Source organism: Scyliorhinus torazame, chromosome 18 (assembly GCF_047496885.1).
Source record: "Scyliorhinus torazame isolate Kashiwa2021f chromosome 18, sScyTor2.1, whole genome shotgun sequence".
In the NCBI taxonomy this organism is placed as follows: Eukaryota; Metazoa; Chordata; class Chondrichthyes; order Carcharhiniformes; family Scyliorhinidae; genus Scyliorhinus; species Scyliorhinus torazame.
The window spans coordinates 74,486,378-74,507,812 of NC_092724.1; the positions used below are offsets into that span (position 1 = coordinate 74,486,378).

Here is a 21,435-nt window from a genome sequence, read left to right on the forward strand (position 1 = left end):
TTCCTCGTAAGACCTACTCTCCATTCCAGGCAACATCCTGGTAAATCTTCTTAGCACCTTTTCCAGAGCTTCCACATCCTTCCTAAAATGAGGCGACCAGAACTGTACACAGTACTCCAAATGTGGCCTTACCAAAGTTTTGTACAGCTGCATCATTACCTCATGGCTCTTAAATTCAATCCCTTTGTTAATGAACGCGAGCACACCATAGGCCTTCTTCACAGCTCTATCCACTTGAGTGCCAACTTTCAAAGATGTATGAACATAGACCCCAAGGTCTCTCTGCTCCTCCACAATGCCAAGAACTCTACCGTTAACCCTGTATTCCGCATTCATATTTGTCCTTCCAAAATGGACAACCTCACACTTTTCAGGGTTAAACTCCATCTGCCACTTCTCAGCCCAGCTCTGCATCCTATCTATGTCTCTTTGCAGCCGACAACAGCCCTCCTTACTATCCACAACTCCACCAATCTTCGTATCGTCTGCAAATTTACTGACCCACCCTTCAACTCCCTCATCCAAGTCATTAATGAAAATCACAAACAGCAGAGGACCCAGAACTGATCCCTGCGGTACACCACTGGTAACTGGGATCCAGGCTGAATATTTGCCATCCACCATCACTCTCTGACTTCTACCGGTTAGCCAGTTCGTTATCCAACTGGCCAAATTTCCCACTATCCCATGCCTCCTTACTTTGTGCAGAAGCCTACCATGGGGAACTTTATCAAATGCCTTACTAAAATCCATGTACACTACATCCACTGCTTTACCTTCATCCACATGCTTGGTCACCTCCTCAAAGAATTCAATAAGATTTGTAAGGCAAGACCTACCCCTCACAAATCCGTGCTGACTATCCCTAATCAAGCAGTGTCTTTCCAGATGCTCAGAAATCCTATCCTTCAGTACCCTTTCCATTACTTTGCCTACCACCGAAGTAAGACTAACTGGCCTGTAATTCCCAGGGTTATCCCTAGTTCCTTTTTTGAACAGGGGCACGACATTCGCCACTCTCCAATCCCCTGGTACCACCCCTGTTGACAGTGAGGACGAAAAGATCATTACCAACGGCTCTGCAATTTCATCTCTTGCTTCCCATAGAATCCTTGGATATATCCCGTCAGGCCCGGGGGACTTGTCTATCCTCAAGTTTTTCAAAATGCCCAACACATCTTCCTTCCTAACAAGTATTTCCTCGAGCTTACCAATCTGTTTCACACTGTCCTCTCCAACAATATCGCCCCTCTCATTTGTAAATACAGAAGAAAAGTACTCATTCAAGACCTCTCCTATCTCTTCAGACTCAATACACAATCTCCCGCTACTGTCCTTGATCGGACCTACCCTCGCTCTAGTCATTCTCATATTTCTCACATGTGTAAAAGGCCTTGGGGTTTTCCTTGATCCTACCCGCCAAAGATTGTTCATGCCCTCTCTTAGCTCTCCTAATCCCTTTCTTCAGTTCCCTCCTGGCTATCTTGTATCCCTCCAATGCCCTGTCTGAACCTTGTTTCCTCAGCCTTACATAAGTCACCTTTTTCCTCTTAACAAGACATTCAACCTCTCTTGTCAACCATGGTTCCCTCACTCGACCATCTCTTCCCTGCCTGACAGGGACATACATATCAAGGACACGTAGCACCTGTTCCTTGAACAAGTTCCACATTTCACTTGTGTCCTTCCCTGCCAGCCTATGTTCCCAACTTATGCACTTCAATTCTTGTCTGACAACATCGTATTTACCCTTCCCCCAATTGTAAACCTTGCCCTGTTGCACGTACCTATCCCTCTCCATTACTAAAGTGAAAGTCACAGAATTGTGGTCACTATCTCCAAAATGCTCCCCCACTAACAAATCTATCACTTGCCCTGGTTCATTACCCAGTACTAAATCCAATATTGCCCCTCCTCTGGTTGGACAATCTACATACTGTGTTAGAAAAGCTTCCTGGACACACTGCACAAACACCACCCCATCCAAACTATTTGATCTAAAGAGTTTCCACTCAATATTTGGGAAGTTAAAGTCGCCCATGACTACTACCCTATGACTTCTGCACCTTTCCAAAATCTGTTTCCCAATCTGTTCCTCCACATCTCTGCTACTATTGGGGGGCCTATAGAAAACTCCTAACAAGGTGACTGCTCCTTTCCTATTTCTGACTTCAACCCATACTACCTCAATAGGGTGATACTCCTCGAACTTCCTTTCTGCAGCTGTTATACTATCTCTAATTAATAATGCCACCCCCCCACCTCTTTTACCACCCTCCCTAATCTTATTGAAACATCTATAACCAGGGACCTCCAACATCCATTTCTGCCCCTCTTCTATCCAAGTTTCCGTGATGGCCACCACATCGTAGTCCCAAGTACCGATCCATGCCTTAAGTTCACCCACCTTATTCCTGATGCTTCTTGCGTTGAAGTATACACACTTCAACCCATCTCCGTGCCTGCAAATACTCTCCTTTGTCAGTGTTCCCTTCCCCACTGCCTCATTACAAGCTTTGCGTCCTGAAGGGTAGCAAGGATAATCCAGGGAACTACAGGCCGGTGAGCCTTACGTCAGTAGTAGGAAAATTACTGGAGAGAATTCTTCGAGACAGGATCTACTCCCATTTGGAAGCAAATGGCTATAATAGCGAGAGGCAGCACAATTTTGTGAAGGGGAGGTCGTGTCTCATTAACTTGATAAGAGTTTTTCGAAGAGGTCACAAAGATTGATGCAGGTAGGGCAGTGGATGTTGTCTATATGGACTTCAGTAAGGCCTTTGACAAGGTCGCTCATGGCAGACTAGTACAAAAGGTGAAGTCACAGAGGTTCAGGAGTGAGCTGGCAAGATGGATACAGAACTGGCTAGGTCATAGAAGGCAGACAGTAGCAATGGAAGGGTGCTTTTCTGATTGGAGGGCTGTGACTAGTGGTGTTCCGCAGGGATCAGTGCTGGGACTGTTGCTGTTCGCAGTATATATATATATATATATATATATTTATAAAGATATATAAATGCTTTGAACAAAGAACAAAGAAATGTACAGCACAGGAACAGGCCCTCCGGCCCTCCAAGCCCGTGCCGACCATACTGCCCGACTAAACTACAATCTTCTACACTTCCTGGGTCCGTATCCTTCTATTCCCATCCTATTCATATATTTGTCAAGATGCCCCTTAAATGTCCCTATCGTCCCTGCTTCCACTACCTCCTCCGGTAGCGAGTTCCAGGCACCCACTACCCTCTGCGTAAAAAACTTGCCTCGTACATCTACTCTAAACCTTGCCCCTCTCACCTTAAACCTATGCCCCCTAGTAATTGACCCCTCTACCCTGGGGAAAAGCCTCTGACTATCCACTCTGTCTATGCCCCTCATAATTTTGTATACCTCTATCAGGTCGCCCCTCAACCTCCTTCGTTCCAGTGAGAACAAACCGAGTTTATTCAATCGCTCCTCATAGCTTATGCCCTCCATACCAGGCAACATTCTGGTAAATCTCTTCTGCACCCTCTCTAAAGCCTCCACATCCTTCTGGTAGTGTGGCAACCAGAATTGAACACTATACTCCAAGTGTGGCCTAACTAAGGTTCTATACAGCTGCAACATGACTTGCCAATTCTTATACTCAATGCCCCGGCCAATGAAGGCAAGCATGCCTTTGGAGGAAAATGTAACTGGTCTGATTAGTAAGTTTGCAGACGACACAAAGGTTGGTGGAATTGCGGATAGCGATGAGGACTGTCAGAGGATACAGCAGGATTTAGATCGTTTGGAGACTTGGGCGGAGGTGGCAGATGGAGTTTAATCGGGACAAATATGAGGTAATGCATTTTGGAAGGTCTAATGCAGGTAGGGAATATACAGTGAATGGCAGAACCCTCAAGAGTATTGACAGTCAGAGAGATCTCGGTATACAGGTCCACAGGTCACTAAAAGGGGCAACACAGGTGGAGAAGGTAGTCAAGAAGGCATACGGCCAGGGCATTGAGTATAATTGGCCGGGGCATTGAGTATAAGAATTGACAAGTTATGTTGCAGCTGTATAGAACCTTAGTTAGGCCACACTTGGAGTATAGTGTTCAATTCTGGTAGCCACACTACCAGAAGGATGTGGAGGCTTTAGAGAGGGTGCAGAAGAGATTTAACAGGATGTTGCCTGGTATGGAGGGCATTAGCTATGAGGAACGGTTGAATAAACTCGGTTTGTTCTCAGTGGAACGGAGGTTGAGGGGTGACCTGATCGAGGTCTACAAAATGAGGGGCATAGACAGAGTGGATCGTCAGAGACTTTTTCCCAGGGTAGAGGGGTCAATTACTTGGGGGCATAGGTTTAAGGTGCGAGGGGCAAGGTTCAGAGGAGCAGTACGAGGCAAGTCTTTTTTACACAGAGGGTAGTGGGTGCCTGGAACTCGCTGCCGGAGGAGGTGATGGACGCAGGGACGATAGTGACATTTAAGGGGCATCTTGACAAATACATGAATAGGATGGGAATAGAGGGATACGGACTGCGGAAGTGTAGAAGATTTTAGTTTAGACGGGCAGCATGGTCGGCACAGACTTAGAGGGCCGAAGGGCCTGCTCCTGTGCTGTACTTTTCTTTGTTCTTTAAAAATATATCCTTCTTGGCATAAATAAGGTATTTTATCTAAAAGTATGACTGAGTAGCTCGGTCTTGTGTTTTGCAAGATCTGCACCATGTGGGAATTTTTAGACATTGAGAAGTCTGGATGACCACATTTGCAGGAAGTGCCACTGGTTTGACCAGCTTGACCTCCAGGTTTTGGAGGTCAAGTGTCAGTGGGAGGCACAGTGCTCCATCCACGAGGCAGATAGATTTGAGGACAGTGTGATTTTAGAAGGCGGGTGCAGACAGGTAGTGCGGGAAGCCCAGAGTGTCTCTCACCTCAAGAACTGTGTTTTTGTGCTGGAAAACAATGAGTGTGACGTTTCCTCTGGGGAGTGCAGCCAGAGCCAAGTTCATAGTGATGTGGGTGGCTCAGCTGCACAAAGATAAGTAGTAAGAGTAGAAGAGCAACAATGGTAGGTGATTCAATAGTGAGTGGTGCAGACAGGCATTTCTACGGCCGCAAAAGTGACTCCAGAATGGTGCCGGGGGGTGTGCGTGTGTATGCATGCGTCTGTGGGTGTGGATGGGGGGGAAAGAGAGGTTTAAACTAATTTGGCAGAGTGAGGGTACAGTGCCCGGCCAAATAAACATAGAACAAGTCAGTCTGGAAGGCAAGCGAAGTTAGACAAGTCTTGCGGTTACAGCCAATTGATCAGGGCGTTGATTAACATATGGGAGTATGATATTATTGCTATCACAAAGACATGGTTGAGGGAGTGGCAGGACTGGCAGTTCAATATTCCAGAGTATAGAATCTTCATGCGAGACTGGGTGGGGGTTGTGTGTGTAAAGGAGGAAGTGGTGTTGCAATATGGATCAAGAATCAATTACTGCAGTGAGGAGGGATGATATGTTAGCAGGCTCCTTAACTGAGGCCCTGTGGGTGAAACGTAAACAAAAAGGGGACAATCACGTTGCTGGAAGTAAACTATAGGCCCCCAGTCGATGAGAGATAGAAGAGCAGATATGTAGGCAAATCTCAGACAAGTGTAAAAACAATAACATTGGGAAATTTCAACTTCCCCAATATTAATTGTGATAGTTAGAGTGTGAAAGACCTAGAGGAGATGGAATTCTCAAAGTGCGTCTTGGAGAGTTTTATGAGCCAATATGTAGAAAGCCCGACAAGTTAGGGGGTGGGTACTGGGCCTAATTTTAGGATATAGACCCGGGTGGATGGTAGAGGTGTTAGTGGGGGAGCATTTCAGTGATAATGGCCATAACTCGGTAAGATTTAAGATAGTTATAAAAGAACAAAGATAAACTGGAAATAAAGGTTCTGAATTGGGAGAAGGCCAATTTTAATAGGATAAGACAGGATCTGGTCAAGGTGGACTAGGACCAACTATTTGTAGGAAAATCCAGATCAGAGCAGTGGGAGTCATTCAAAAAGGAAATTGAGAGAGTAAAGAGCCAACATGCTCCCATTAAGGTAAAGGGCACGACCAACAAGTCCAGAAAACCCTGGATGTCAAGGCATGTGCAGGATTGGATAAGGAAAAATGGGAGGCCCTAGTGTACAGAAAGTGCAGGGGAATTCTTAAAGAATAAATTAGGAGAGCAAAGAGGAGAGTTGAAAAAACACTGGTGGACAAAATAAAATAAAACCCCAAGGTGTTTTAAAAAACTATACTGGACTTCCGGTGGCAGCCATAGAGTGAGAGGTCGGGTATTTGGTAGCTCCCGCTCGTGGCAGATCTTTTGGACCTTTTCTCCTGAATTTTTTGAAATTTAATTGGAAAACATCGGTGAAAAGTGAGACAGTGAAAAATCCCCCTCCAGTGTATGGAGATGTGGACCAGAAGTGGTTGTATAAGAAGAAATAGTCGAGCAGAGAATGCGAATGCAGAACCTGCAGCATGGGAAAGCATGGCGGAGGGGGAGGACAATAGGAGTTGGATGTCTGGTGCCATGGGTAAGGGCTACCAGGCTAGCTGGGCGGGTTAGCACACGGAAGCGCAGTGGGGGACGAGGAGGTGATAAGTTTGTTAAGGGGGGGGGGGGGGGGGGGTTGGGATTGTGGTGCTGCTAATATGGGGGGGGGTGGAGCTGCTCTGCTGACCTAAGGGTGGTGGCTGATCGGCCGGGGGGGGGGGGCCTCCCAAATAGGCTGATCATATGGAACGTTAGAGGACTGAATGGGCCGGTTGAGAAGGCTCGTGTGTTCGTGCATTTGAGGGGATTGAAGGCGGATGTGGCAATGCTACAGGAGATACACCCGAGGGTAATAGATTAGACAAGATTGAGGAAGGGGTGGGTCGGCCAAGTATTTTATTCTGGGTTGGACTCTAAGACTAGGGGGGGGGTCGTGATCCTGATCAACAAACGGGTGGCATTTGAGACAGGGAAAATAGTGGTACACCATGGTGAGCAGGAAGCTGGAGGGAATGCCGGTGGTGCTTGTGAATATACAGGCACCAAACTGGGACGATGTGGAATTTATGAGACGGCTGTTAGGGAAGATCCCGGACCTAGATTTGCATAAGCTAGAAATAAATGACACGGGGGAAGTCTCGGCAGCAATAGTTTGGGAAGCACTGAAGGCAGTGCTTAAGGGGGAGCTAATCGCGATACGGGCCCATAGAGAAAAGGTGGAGCGATTAGAGATAGATAGGCTGGTTGGGGAAATACCCCAGGTAGAGAGGAGATATTAAGAGGCCCCGGAGGCAGGGTTATTGAAGGAACGGCAGAAGCTACAGATGGAGTTTGGTCTGTTATCTACAGGGAAAGCAGTGGAGCAATTGAGGAAGGCGAAGGGGGCGATGTACGAGTATGGAGAAAAGGCCAGCAGGATGCTCGCACACCAGCTGAGGAAAAAGGAGGCGGCCAGGGAGATAAGAAGAGTGAAGGACAGAGGAGGGAACACGGTTTTGGATCCAGCAGGGGTGAACGGGGCGTTTAAGGAGTTTTATAGCCGGCAATATGAGTCGGAACCCCCAGCTGGGCTAGAGGGGATGTGGCAGTCCCTGGGTGAGTTGAAGTTTCCGAAGGTAGAGGAAGGGTTGGTGGATGGGCTGGGAGCCCCGATCGGGATTGAAGAAATAGCAGAGGGGCTGGAGGCCATGCAGTCGGGTATGGCCCCGGGACCGGACGGCTACCCAGTGGAATTCTACAAGAAGTTCTCGGGGATGCTGGGCCCGCCACTGGGGAGGGCATTTAGTGAGGCAAGCGAGCGGGGTGTCCTTCCCCCAACAATGTCACAGACTTCGATCTCACTGATCCTGAAGCGGGAGAAGGACCCAGAGTTATGCGGGTCATACAGGCCAATCTCCCTATTGAATGTTGCTGCTAAACTCTTGGCTAAAATCTTGGCCTCAAGGATAGAAGACTGTGTCCCGGAGGTGATAGGGAAAGACCAGACGGGGTTTAAGGGCAGGCAGCTAACGGCCAACTTTAGAAGGCTCTTAAATGTTATCATGATGCCCTCCGAGGGGAGGGAGTTGGAGGTAGTGGTTGCGATGGACGTGGAAAAGACCTTTGACTGAGTGGAGTGGAATTAGTTGTGGGATATGTTAGGATGGTTCAGGTTTGGGCAGAGCTTGATTGATTGGGTTTGGCTGCTGTACCAGGCACCAGTAGCAAGTGTACGAACGAATCGGCTGATGTTGGGCTATGTTAAGCTGCACCGAGGGACAAGGCAAGGGTGTTCCCTCTCCCCGCAGTTGTTTGCTCTGGCCATAGGGCCACTGACGATGGCGCCAAGAGCATCTAGGGTCTGGAAGGGGGGGGGGGGATGTGTGTGTGGAACACAGGGTCTCGCTGTACGCCGACGACCTGCTCCTGTATATTTCTGACCCCATTAGAGGGGATGGGGGAGATTATGTGGATATTAAGGGAATTTGGCCGGGTTTCGGGGTATAAATTGAATATGGGGAAAAGTGAGATGTTCGTGGTCCAGACGATGGGGCAGGAGGGGAGTCTGGGAGAGCTGCCGTTTAGAGTGGTGGCGGCCCTGAGAGTCTGGGGGCAGTGGAGGAAGCACGAGAGTGGAGGGAGCATCGGTCTGGGCCCCAATTTGTAACAATCATCGGTTTGTACCGGGAAGGCTGGATGGGGGGGTTTCGGAGGTGGCAGAGAGCATGGATCGAGAGGATGGGTGATGTATTCATAGATGGGAGCTTCCCCTGTTTGAAGGACTTAGAAGAGAAATTTGAATTGCCAGCTGGAAACGGATTTAGGTATCTGCAGGTACGGGATTTTTTGCAAAGGCAGGTTTCGACCTTTCTGCTCCTACCACCATGGGGTATACACGAGAGGGTAGTTTCTAGAATGGGGATGGGAAGATATCGGATATCTACAAAGAACTCATGGAGTCGAAGGTAACTCAGATAGAGGAGCTAAAGGGCAAATGGGAAGATGAGCTAGGGGGAGAGATAGAGGCAGGTTTGTGGGCGGATGCCTTGAGTAGAGTCAATACGTCCTCATCATGTGCCAGGATCAGCTTGTTACAATTTAAGGTAGTTCACCGGGCCACATGACAGTGGCCCGGATGAGCAAGTTTTTTGGGGTAGAGGACAGGTGTGTGAGGTGGCTAGCAAATCATGTCCATATGTTTTGGGCATGCCCGAAGCTTAGGGGATTCTGGCAGGGTTTTGCAGATGTCACATCCACGGCACTAAAAACACGGGTGGTGCAGAGTCCGGAGGTGGCGACTTTTGGAGTGTCAGAAGATCCGGGAGTCCAGGGAGCAAGAGAGGCTGACGTCTTGGCCTTTAACTCCCTGGTAGCCAGGAGGCAGATATTGTTAGCGTGGAGGGACTCGAAGCCCCCAAAATGGGAGACCTGGGGTAGTGACATGGCTTGGTTTCACAGTCTCGAGAAAATCAAGTTAGCCCCAAGAGGGTCAACGCTAGGGTTCATCCGGAGGTGGCAGCCGTTTGTCGACTTCTTCGGGGAAAATTAACTGTCAGCAGAGGCAAAGAATTTAGAGGGGGTGGGGGAAGAGAGACTTTTTGTTTCGGGTGGGAAGGACTTGTTAGGGATGGAGATGATTTATGGAATATGTTTATATTTGGATTTGCATTGTTTACTGTTGTTGTTACTGTTATTATTAGAAAATTACAAATACCTTCATGAAATGTTTTTTTTTAAAAAAACTATATTAAAGGCAGGAGGGTAACCAGGAAAAAGGTAGGGCCCATTAGGGTCCAAAGTAGTAATGTGTGTGTGGAGCCGAAAGACAGGTGAAGTATTAAATGAGTATTTTGCACGTGTTTACTATGGAGCAGGGCAAAATAGCTATAGAAGGCAGGGCTGGTGATTGTGATATAATTGAACAGATTAGCATTGAGAAGGAGGTGGTTTTAGTAGGCTTAAAAGTGGATACACCCCCAGGCCCAGATGAGATGCATCTTCAGCTGCTGCAGCAGACAAGGCAGGGGGTTCTGATGCTAATTTTCAAATCCTCTCTGGCTACAGGAGAGGTGCCAGAGGACAGGAGCATAGCCAATGTGGTACCATTATTCAAGAAGGGAGGAAGGGATAAACCAGGTAATTACAGACCAGTGAGTCTAACATCAGTGGTGGGGAAATTATTGAAAAACATTGAGGGACAGAATAAATCTCTATTTGGAGGGGGGGGGGGGGGGGGGGGGGGGGGGGCGGGGGAGGCAAGGATTAAACAAGGATAGTCAGCATGGCTTTATCATGTCTTATAGAATCACTACAATGCAAAAAGGAGGCCATCTGCACATGGAGTCTGCACTGACCCTCTGAAAAAGCACCTTACCAAAGGTCAGGCCCCCACCCTATTCCTGTAACCCAGCCTAACCTTTTTGGACACTAAGGAGCAATTTAGCGTGGCCAATCCACCTAACCTGCACATCTTTAGACAGTGGGAGAAAACCTGAGCACCCGGAGGAAACCTACGCAGACACGGGGAGAAAGTGCAAACTCCACACAGATGGTCATCCAAGGCCAGAATTGAACCCGGGTCCCTGGCGCTATGAGGCAGCAATGCTAACCACTGTGCCATCGTGCCGTTTTTTGAAGAGGTAAGTGTGTAGATGAGAGTAGTACAGTTGATGTAGTCTACATCGAATTCAGTGAGGCTTTTGACAAGGTCGCACATGGGAGATTATTCAAGAATGTAAGTGCCCGTGGGATCCAGGGCAATTTGGCAAATTGGATCCAAAATTGGCTTGATGGTCGAAGATTGTTTTTGAGATTGGAAGCCTGTGCCTGGTGGTGTCTTGCTATTCTAATTCCATTTTCCAGCACTTGGTCTTGTATGCAATGGCGTTTCAAGTGCTCATCTAAATACTTAGATGTTGAGGGTTCTCACCTCCACCACCCTTTCAGTCAGTGAGCTCCAAATTCCTACTACCCTCTGGGAGAAAAGGTTTTTCCTCAAATTCGCATTAACTCTCCTGCCCCCGACCTTAAATCTATGAGCCCTGGTTATTGGATAGAATAGCTAGACATGCAGGGATCAGTGCTGGGTCCCTTGCTGTTGTAGTGTACACTAATGATCTAGATGTGAATGTGAGGGTTATGATCAGTAAGTTTGCAGATGACACAAAAATGGGGTGGTAAATCGTGAGGAGGAAAGCCTTAAATTGGACGATATAGGCGGGCTGGTCAGAATGCAAATGCAATTTAACACTGAAAAGTGTGAGGCAATGCATTTTGGGATGGCTAACAAGACAAGGGAATACACAATGAATGGTAGGATACTAGGAAGAGGACCAGAGCGCCTTGGTGTGCATGAAGGCAGCAGGATGGGTAGATAAGATGGTTAAGAAAGAATGTGAGATACTTGCCGTTATTAGCCGAGGCTTTGAACAAAAGAGCAGGGAGGGTACGATGCAGCTGTTTAAAATGTTTGTTTGGCCACAGCTGGAGTCCTGTGTGCAGTTCTGGTCGCCACACTAAGGGAAGGATGTGATTGCACTAGAAAGGGTGCTGAGGAGATTCACCAGGATGTTGGCTGGGCTGGAGCATTTCAGACAGAGAGGCTGGGATTGTTTTCCTTAGAGCTGAGAAGGACGAGGAGGGATCTGATTGAGGTGTACAAAATTATGAGAGATATAGATGGCGTTGTAGACGTAGATTTAAGATCACGGACAGGAGGTTTAATGGGGATATGAGAAAAAACCTTTTCACTCACAGGGTGGTGGGAATTTGGAGCTCACTGTCTAAAAAGGGTGGTAGAGGCAAGAACCCTCACAACATTTAAGTATGATGTGGAGATGCTGGCGTTGGACTGGGGTGAGCACAGTAAGAAGTCTTACAACACCAGGTTAAAGTCCAACAAGTTTGTTTCAAATCACTAGCTTTCGGAGCACTGCTCCTTCCTCAGGTGAATGAAGAGGTAGGTTCCAGAAACATATATATAGACAAAGTCAAAGATGCAAGACAATGCTTTGAATGCAAGCATTTACAGGTAATTATGTCTTTACAGATCCAGAGGGGTAATCCCAGGTTAAAGAGGTGGGAATTGTCCCAAACCATCAACAACATTTAAGTAGTATTTAGATGAGCACTTGAAACACCATAGCATACAAGACCAATTAGTGCTTGATGGTGCTTGATGGCTGGTGCAGGCACGATGGGCTGAAGGGCCTCTTTCTGTGCTGTAAAACTCTGCCTCTTTCAGTGTCTGCCCCCTGGCCGCAGCTGCCTAGTTTTGATTACATACTGCACTGACAGTTCTGGGTTGCTTTCTAAGAAATAAAACACATCAACAGACATGCAAAGTAAGACATACTCACCAGTTTCTTGTCCATTTTTGTTTTAATATCTCTGGCAAGTGTGAAAAATGCCTGAAACATTAAACATTGAAATTATCAAGTCTCCACCCAGAAAAAAAAAAGTCAAGAGACCATAAAATGAGTTATTACCCCTCTGGTAGACAAATCCTTCCCACTTGTCTTGGATGTTCCTACATATTACCGCTCTATGGTTATCAGGGCCTCTCCCCACCCACTCCACTTGTATAACTTCACTGCCATGCCTCTCCCTACTGTCTGACCATCTCACGTCTCTTCTGCTACCTGCGTCTTTTTTTTTTTAAAATTTAGTGTACCCAATTATTTTTTTCCCCCCCAATTAAGGGGCAATTTAGCGTGGCCAATCCAACTAACCTGCACATCTTTGGGTTGTGGGGGGTGAAACCCACGCAGACACGGGAGAATGTGCAAACTCCACACGGTCAGTGACCCAGGGCAGGGATTCAAACCCGGGTCCTCAGCACCGTAGGCAGCAATGCTAACCACTGTGCCATGTGCCGCCCAGCCCCGTCTTTCTTTACTGCCATCATTCATGATCTCCTTCGCTCAAGCCAGGCCAGTTCAGTGTCTCTTGATCTCTCTATGGTCTTTCTTCCAAAGTCCTTTGCGACTAACACCTCCCCCTCCCCGACACGTCCATCCAAATCCTGACACATGCACGACCCTCCTACCCCCTCCCGTGCACACACAAGCACACGCACCCTCCTCCCCACCCGCGGGCGTGACCTCCCCCATGCCCACATGTGTGCACGACATCACCCCTGCCCACGCACACACAAGCACAGGCACCCATCCTCCCCACACATGCACGCACGCACCCACCCTCTCCCATACACATGCATCTCCTCCATTCCGCCACACACAAAATATACCAGTCACTTCTGTGATGCGAGATCGGAGGACTGGGGGTAAGATCTCGGCCAAAGACCAGACCACTGGAGAACCTCAAATCACCAGCTCCACCACAATAAGCTACTTTGCGTTTTCTCCCTCGGCCTCTTGATTGTCATCTCTAAACCTAGGATGAAAACTAATTTCTTCACCATTCTACAACATCTGGCAGCTCCTTCCCCAGTCCTTTTCAGTCATTTATCTGGAAATTTCTTTACTCTCTCCCTGACCTTTTGCTGAGTAAATAGCTCCAATGGGAACACTGGCAACAGCACAGGTACAATAGGCTAAATGGGTTCTTGTAATGTTTCACCAGAGGGAGCAAAGTACAATCACTAGTCATTCTAACAGAGCACTCTGTCACAGCCAAACCAGAAACTCTTCATTCAAATCAAAAGTGCAAATTAATTATTCAAAGTCAGCCCTCGGGATCAACAGAACATCCTTTGTCCGACATACTACAAATCTCTCTTTGGTGGGGGGGGGGGGGGGGGGGGGGGATGGGGAGGCAGGAAGAGGAGAGGTCTCAGCAAATCTATTCAGTCACAGAATCATACAAAGAGTACAAGAGGTGGCCTTTGGCCTATAATGTCTTTAGCAAATCTATGCTGGCTCTTCCTTGCTTAACCCACCACTTCCCAAACCAAAGTTTAGTTTGTCTCCGATAACAGTTTCCAAGAACCTACCCACCACTGATGTTAGTCTAACTGCTCTGTAGTTTCCTGGTTTATCCTGCTCCCTTTCTTGAACAATAGTGCAACATTAGCAGCCCTCCAGCCACTCCACTGTGTCCAAAGAGGATCAAAGGATTGTGACCAATACCTCCACTATTCCTACCGTTGCTTCTTTCAACAACCTATCCCATCTGGACCAAGTTACTTACCAACTTTCTTGATCCATATGTCTCCAGTCCAGGAGGAAGGATCTGGCTCTGAGAAAGAGTTATTGCCAAGTTTTCTCTATTACTATCCTGTTTATAACTTAGTCTCTTAGTGACATCATCTGCTTGCTTTTGTTTGGGTGATCCTCTTGATTTTGAATGAATGAAATGAAATGAAAATCGCTTGTCACGAGTAGGCTTCAATGAAGTTACTGTGAAAAGCCCCGAGTCGCCACATTCCGGCGCCTGTTCGGGGAGGCTGGTATGAGAATTAAACCATGCTGCTGGCCTGCCTTGGTCAGCTTTAAAAGCCAGCGATTTAGCCCAGTGTGCTAAACCAGCCCCTTTTTGAAGACAAATGCTCAAGTACTTGATTAAAACTTTAGCCATGTTCTGCCTAAACATGGAAGATTTACTTTCGAGTCCATAAGACCATAAGACATAGGAGCAGAAATAGGCATCTCGGCCCATTGTGTCTGCTCCGCCATTCAATCATGGCTGATGTTTTCTCATCCCCATTCTCCTGCCTTCTCCCCATAACCCCTGATTAATCAAGAACCTATCTATCTCTGTCTTAAAGGCACTGTGATTTGGCCTCCACAGCCTTCTGCGGCCAAGAGTTCTACAGATTCACCACCCTGAAAAAATTCCTCCACATCTCGGTTTTAAAGGATCGTCCCTTTAGTCGGAGATGGTGTCCTCTGGTTCTAGTTTTTCCTACAAGTGGAAACATCCTCTCCACGTCCACTCTACCCAGCCCTCGCAGTGTCTTGTAGGTTTCAATAAGATCCCCCTTCATCCTTCTAAACTCCAACGTGTACTGAGCCAGAGTCCTCAACCGTCCCTCATATGACAAGCTCTTCATTCCAGGGATCATTCTTGTGAACCTCCTCTGGACCCTTTCCAAGGCCAGCACGTCCTTCCTTGGATACGGGGCCCAAAACTGCTCACAATACTCCAAATGGGGTCTGACCAGAGCCTTATACAACCTCGGAAGTACATCCCTGGTCTTGTATTCTAGCCCTCTTGACAGGAATGCGAACATTGCATTTGCTTCCTAACTGCCGACTGTACCTGCACTTTAACATTAAGAGAATTGTGAACAAGGACACCCAAGTCCCTTTGTGTTTCTGATTTCCTAAGCATTTCCCCATTTAGAAAATAGTCTATGCCTAAATTCCTCTTTCCAAAGTGCATAACCTCACACTTTTCCACATTGTATTTCATTTTTGCCACTTCATTGCCCACTCTACTAGCTTATCCAAATCCTTCTGCAGCCCCCTTGCTTCCTCAATACTACCTGTCCCTCTACAGATCTTTGTATCATCTGCAAACTTAGCAACAGTGCCTTCAGTTACTTCTTCCAGATCATTAATGTATAGTGTATAATGTATATTAATAGATCCCAGGTCTTCCCTAGCTAACCGCCTGTATGTGTTTATGGTTTTTGGGTTCGGCACTGCTCAGCTTTTCTTGAAATGTTTTTCAATTCCGTCCTGTACTTCCCATAATCTCGGTTTATTACAAAGAAACATATATTGAAAACAAAAGCAGGAGGCTATTTGGCCCTTTGAGCTTGCTCCGCCATTCATTATGATCATGGCTGATCATCAAGCTCAATATCCTGAATCTGCCTCTCCCCTTTAGACAGTGATAAGTAATCACTGCTTTTGTCAGTAGCAAATACTGTGCATATCCTGGATACTTACATTCTCCACATTTATATTTGCTTTTGCGCTGGTCTCCATGAATTTGATTCCATAGTCACTGGCTAACTGAAAGAGAGAAAAAAAATCCAACAGAATGGGACAATAAAGCAGGGAAGAGAATGAGGGGATAGACAAGGGATTGATTTTTAGGTCGTCTCAGCAAATCTTAAAACTCTTGGCAGCCATCCTTTTTGACAATGATCATTGTTGTCATGGTAATTACTGATGACCCAGTCATTTGGTTTACCTTGTACTCTAAAGCTTGTTCAGAAACTGCCCCAAGATTTTTGCCTCCACTATTCCATCCAGGGTCAACTCAAGAGTGCTGTGTGCGTGAAGAAAAGCTTCCACTCCAAAATTGATCCTTTGTTGGTTTGAACCTGTTCCTTCCACATATCATGTAAATAAGAAGTTGTGGCTGTCAATGAATCCCTTCTCTCCCCGAACCCAGCCCTGTCCCATGCCACCTCACTCCTTGCCCAGCCCATTATCCATCAGGACCACACCCAGCCTTCCCCCACAAACCTTTACCTCCCCACCCTTGCTCTTCCCCATACTCTCCACCTTCTTCCAATGGTTCTGGGGTGTCATTTAGTCACAAATCTTTGAAAATTGGAAACTGCTCCCTCAATGTGTGCTTGAGGGACTAAAGAGGGAAAGAGGTGGTGTAGCTGTAATGTTATCCAGCTGCTAACATTCAGTTGGTACAAGGATAGAGGGAATGTCTTCCTTTACTGATAGGAATTGCGAACAGCCCCCAGTGACAATTTGGCAAAGTGGAAGTGAAATGACCAAAGCTAGTCACATTTCTGAATAGAAAGGACTGGGGCAGGGTGGAGTATGATCACAGCCAATCCACCTAACCTGCACATCTTTGGACTGTGGGAGGAAACTGGAGCACCCGGAGGAAACCCACACAGACACAGGGAGAACGTGCAAACTACACACAGTCACCCAAAGCTGGAACCAAACCAGTGCCACCGTGCCGTGAAGATTGAATCTGATCATGAGTGTTGCTCTAGAGTCACTTACACAGAAATAAAACAAATTGTTCCAGGCCTATCCGGGCCCCCTCCCACAACTCCTTTATTGATACATTGATGACTATTTTGGTGCCGCGTCATGCTCTCACCCGGACCTGAAAAAATTCATCAACTTCGCTTCCAGTTTCCACCCCTCTATCACTTTCACCTGGTCCATCTCAGACACTTCCCTTCCCTTCCTTGATCTTTCTGTCTGCATTTCCGGCAATAGACTATCCACTACAAGCCCACTGACTCCCACAGCTATCTGGACTACAGCTCTTTGCACCCTACACCCTGTAAGGACTCCATCCCTTTCTCGCAACTCCTTCGCCTCCGTCGCATTTGTTCCGATGATGCCGCTTTCCAAAATGGCGCTTCGAAAATGTGTTCCTTCGTTCTCAATCGTGATTTCCCACCTACAGTTGTGGACAGGGTCCTCAACAGTATGCGGTTCATCTCCCGCGCCACTACCCTCGCCCCCTCCACTCTCTCCCAGAACAAGGATAGAGTTCCCCTCATTCTCACATTTCATCCCACCAGCCTCCGTATGCAAAGCATAATCCTGCACCATTTTCGCCAACTCCAGTGTGATGCCACCACCAAACACATCTTCCCTTCACTCCCTCTCTCAGCATTCCGCAGAGACCGTTCCCTCCGAGACAATCTAGTCCACTCCTCCACCATACCTAGTACCTCTCCAATCACCGATGGCACCTTCTCACACAATCGCATGTGTAACACCTGCCCCTTTACCTCTTCCATGCTTAAAATCCCAGGCCCAAAACACTCATTCCAGGTTAAGCAGCGTTTCACTTGCATCTCTTCCAATTTGGTCTACTGCATTCGCTGCTCCCAATGTGGTCTCCTCTATAATCGGAGAGACCAAACGCAGACTGGGTGATCGCTTTGCTGAGCATCTTCGGTCTGTGCGCATTCAGGACCCTGACCTTCCTGTTGCTTGTCATTTTAACAAATGACCCTGTCCCCATGCCTGTTCTTGGCCTGCTGCAATGTTCCAGTGAAGCGCAACACAAACTGGAGGAACAACATCTCATCTTCTGGTTAGGCATGCTACAGCCTTCCGGCCTGAACATCGAATTCAACAACTTCAGATGATCAGCTCTACCCCACCTAGACACATTTGTTTTCATTTCATTTTAACTGTCTTTTACCATTTCTCTCTTTCTTAATATATATTTAATTTCCCCCCCCACTCTTACCCACCTTTCATTCATCTTTCTCCTCTTTGCTTCCCCCTTCCTCACCCCCCACATCTACAGTTCATTCTCTGATGTTAGTTTCTCTGCTGTTTGACCTTTCACATCTTTTGTCCTCTCGGGGGGACTGCCATTAGCACTCTTTCCCCTTGGTTTCTGTGGCCATTAGCACCCAGTTTCCCTGGGTTTCTGTGGCTATGACTCATCTTTCATTCTCACTCCACAGTATACATATTTTCCACTTTCTCTGTCTGTTAGCTTTGACAAAGTCATCGGACTTGAAACGTTAGCTCTTTTCTCTCCCTACAGATGCTGCCAGACTTGCTGAGATTTTCCAGCATTTTCTCTTTCGTTTCAGATTCCAGCATCCGCAGTAATTTGCTTTTATCTAATGATTTGCTTCTGCTCTTGTCTTATCTCAGTACATCTTTCAAGGTCACCGAGAGGAATGTGGAGATATTATCCAAATAACATTAATATTTAATTCAGCTCACAATATTGGTCCCCTTCTGGATTACAGTGTAGTCAGATATTTAGCATCATGGACACAATCTTAAACAAGACACTCAAAGCTCGCTCATGGAGTGCTGAGAAGCCTGCACCCAGAAGAATATCTAAAGAGCTGAAGTTTCTGGCAGCCAGTCAGCCACAGTTAGGAGTTTCTGGGGCTCATACCTTTTCTCCACGTTCTTTGCTGACTTGCCTTTTCTCATTTACATCACACTTGTTCCCAAGGATCATTTTCTCAACATCGGCTGAGGCATGCTAAGACAGAAGACAGGAAAAACAACTCAAGTGAAAAGGTAACAATTGAGTTTGTTGTAAATCTGGTCATCTCGTACCATCAATTTCCAATTACCCCACAGAAACATAGGAAATAGGAGGAGTAGGTCATTCGGCCCTTTGAGCCTGCTCCATGATTCAATATCATGGTTGATCCTCTATTTTAATGCCATACTCCCGTGCTCTCCTCATAACCCTCGACACTTGTAGTCTAGAGACCATGACTCCCACCATTCCGCAAGTTGTTTTTAATTTACAGTACCCAATTTGTTTTTTTTCCAATTAAGAGGCAACTTAGAATTTCCAATCCACCTACCCTGCACACCTTTGGGTTGTTGGGGTGAGACCCACACAGACACGGGGAGAATGTGCAAACTTCACACGGACAGTGATCCAGGGCCGGGATCGAACCCAGGTCCTCGGTGCCGAGAGGCAGTAGCGCTAACCACTGCGCTACCGTGTTCCACAAATATACATGCTCAAATCCTTACCCATCCTGCAAGGTAACATTGGCAAACGTATTGGGACCAAGTTCAATACAAATAGATGCATGATGAGACTTTCAACAGGACAAAATACTTAAATGATTTGTACTAGAGGGTCAAGACGAGTATTTTTTCACAAAGAAACCAACCCAATTCTGAGCATGTAATACTGGGCAGAACATTGTGGAAATAGGCATGAAATACAGCTAAATTTCTCACGTGGATCCCTCTAAGCTCCTTCCTAGGAGCACTGTTTAACAACAATGCCTCAGAAGCCCTCTCATGCACATGTTCCCATGGTAAACTGGTGCTCAAGATCTTCAGTGAGGCCTCCACTTTCTGTAAGCAGAGGGCATTGCAGCAACGACATGCTTGAAAAGGATGATACGTTGTTGGGGAGGGGAGTAGTTATTACAAAATCAATCATTTGCATAAACACTCATAAAAATGACATCTTGTCCAAACCCTATTTAGTCTCAGATTACTGTGACAGTCCTGTAAATCACCAAAAGCTTTGTTCTCATTTCTCAAAACTCAATTTACATGCAAAGAATAGAAAGAATATAAGATTGTACAGCATGTTTCACATTGCCAGACTGTCTGTCTGAGGTGCGTTACAGCCAATTAAGTACATTTGAATTTCAGTCCCTGTTGAAACTTTAGTAATCACGTCATCCAATTTGCATAAAACGTATCACAAACAGAGGAACAGAACCAGATAACACTTCAAACAGTATTGGTGAAGTGTTGGATCAGGACACTGAAAAGGTTTCGCTCTTTTTCGACTAACACCACAGGAATTTCTATATCCATGACTGGGCAGACCAGAGTTTAAATGTCTAATCTGGGAGGCGACTCCTCCAGCACTGACAGAACAGCACTGATACAGATCACATGCTCAAAATGGAGAGTTTGTCAGAGGCAAGTGTGCAGCCACTGAGCTAAGTCTGACACTGCAGATTTGCATGCCTTCTTGGAAAGCCCAACAAGTTTGTAAAACCTACCTCTTCGATATTCCGGATCCAATTCTTGATGTTATCAAAGGACTTCTCATTAGTGATATCATACACCAACATGATGCCCTGCCAAAGTAAAAGTGTTAAACTAGTCATTGAATGAAGGGCCTCAACATTTCATTGACATCTAAAACGGCTCTTCGGCAATAGACAGTGTGTGATTGACATTTCATAACTCAGAGCAAAAACCTTCAGCTTCAGAAGAGTATTATTTACCGAGATCTAAAGACACAGACGCTTTCTCATACTTCATCCCCTCAGGCATGAAACCCCCAGCTCAAATTACTGACCATTCAGGACAAAAACATTAAAACAGTGATGACTTTAGATTTGGAACAGTATCCCATCCTTCACTTTAACTGTACAAACAGCACACAGCAGTTCTCCCATCATCCAGTCTTTCCACAAGCTGTTACAGCACCTACTAATGATAGTTATTAATGTATGAAGTTGACAGACACCTTACCATGGCTCCTCGATAGTATGCAGTGGTGATTGTTCGAAAGCGCTCCTGTCCAGCTGTGTCCCTAAGAGGTTTGAACAGATTTAATTACATTCTTGTGACATTGTCAATTTTTCCATTAACTTTTGCAACATTACACATATTTCATTTTTCTTTGCCTTTTGCAAAGTAACATCTCTGATGCTCATAAAACTATTATCCTGTGAGATTATCAAGCACTTCACTGATTAAACTGCCATATATTCCCTTTACTCCACAGTCACACAATGGGATTAGGTAGTATTAATGTATTTGCGCTGCTCGTCTGGATGCTTCCTCATATAGTTTGTTGAAAGGGGTGTCAGAGTAATGCCAAGTACAGTTCCTACTCACTGCAACTACTTGGAATCAACTAGTGAGGTGATACTGGGTTTTGTCAAGTGCCACCAATCTAGTCAATTTAAATCCATCACCTCAGTTAGAGGTTAGTGGAATGGCCTTTACTCCATTCAACTACTGAGCAAGCCTCCCGTCATCTAAACTAGCGGACAATGTGAATGGCTTTTTCCTTCGGGCACATTCCCTTTCAAAACCTAGCCATCACCTTGTTTTTCAATAAAAATTACT

At 46.4% G+C, this 21,435-nt stretch overlaps 1 protein-coding gene across 1 annotated transcript in view; it reads right to left on the reverse strand.

Moving 5' to 3' along the window:
- rab8a (RAB8A, member RAS oncogene family) overlaps positions 1–21,435 on the reverse strand; it is a 42,550-nt gene that overhangs the window by 6,036 nt on the left and 15,079 nt on the right. The window contains exons 3-7 of the mRNA XM_072482922.1: positions 20,833–20,893; positions 20,355–20,432; positions 18,758–18,847; positions 15,841–15,906; positions 12,343–12,393 (exon numbers count right to left, since the gene is read on the reverse strand). Of these exons, the coding sequence (XP_072339023.1) occupies positions 12,343–12,393; positions 15,841–15,906; positions 18,758–18,847; positions 20,355–20,432; positions 20,833–20,893 (346 nt within the window). The remainder of the gene's footprint in view (positions 1–12,342; positions 12,394–15,840; positions 15,907–18,757; positions 18,848–20,354; positions 20,433–20,832; positions 20,894–21,435) is intronic.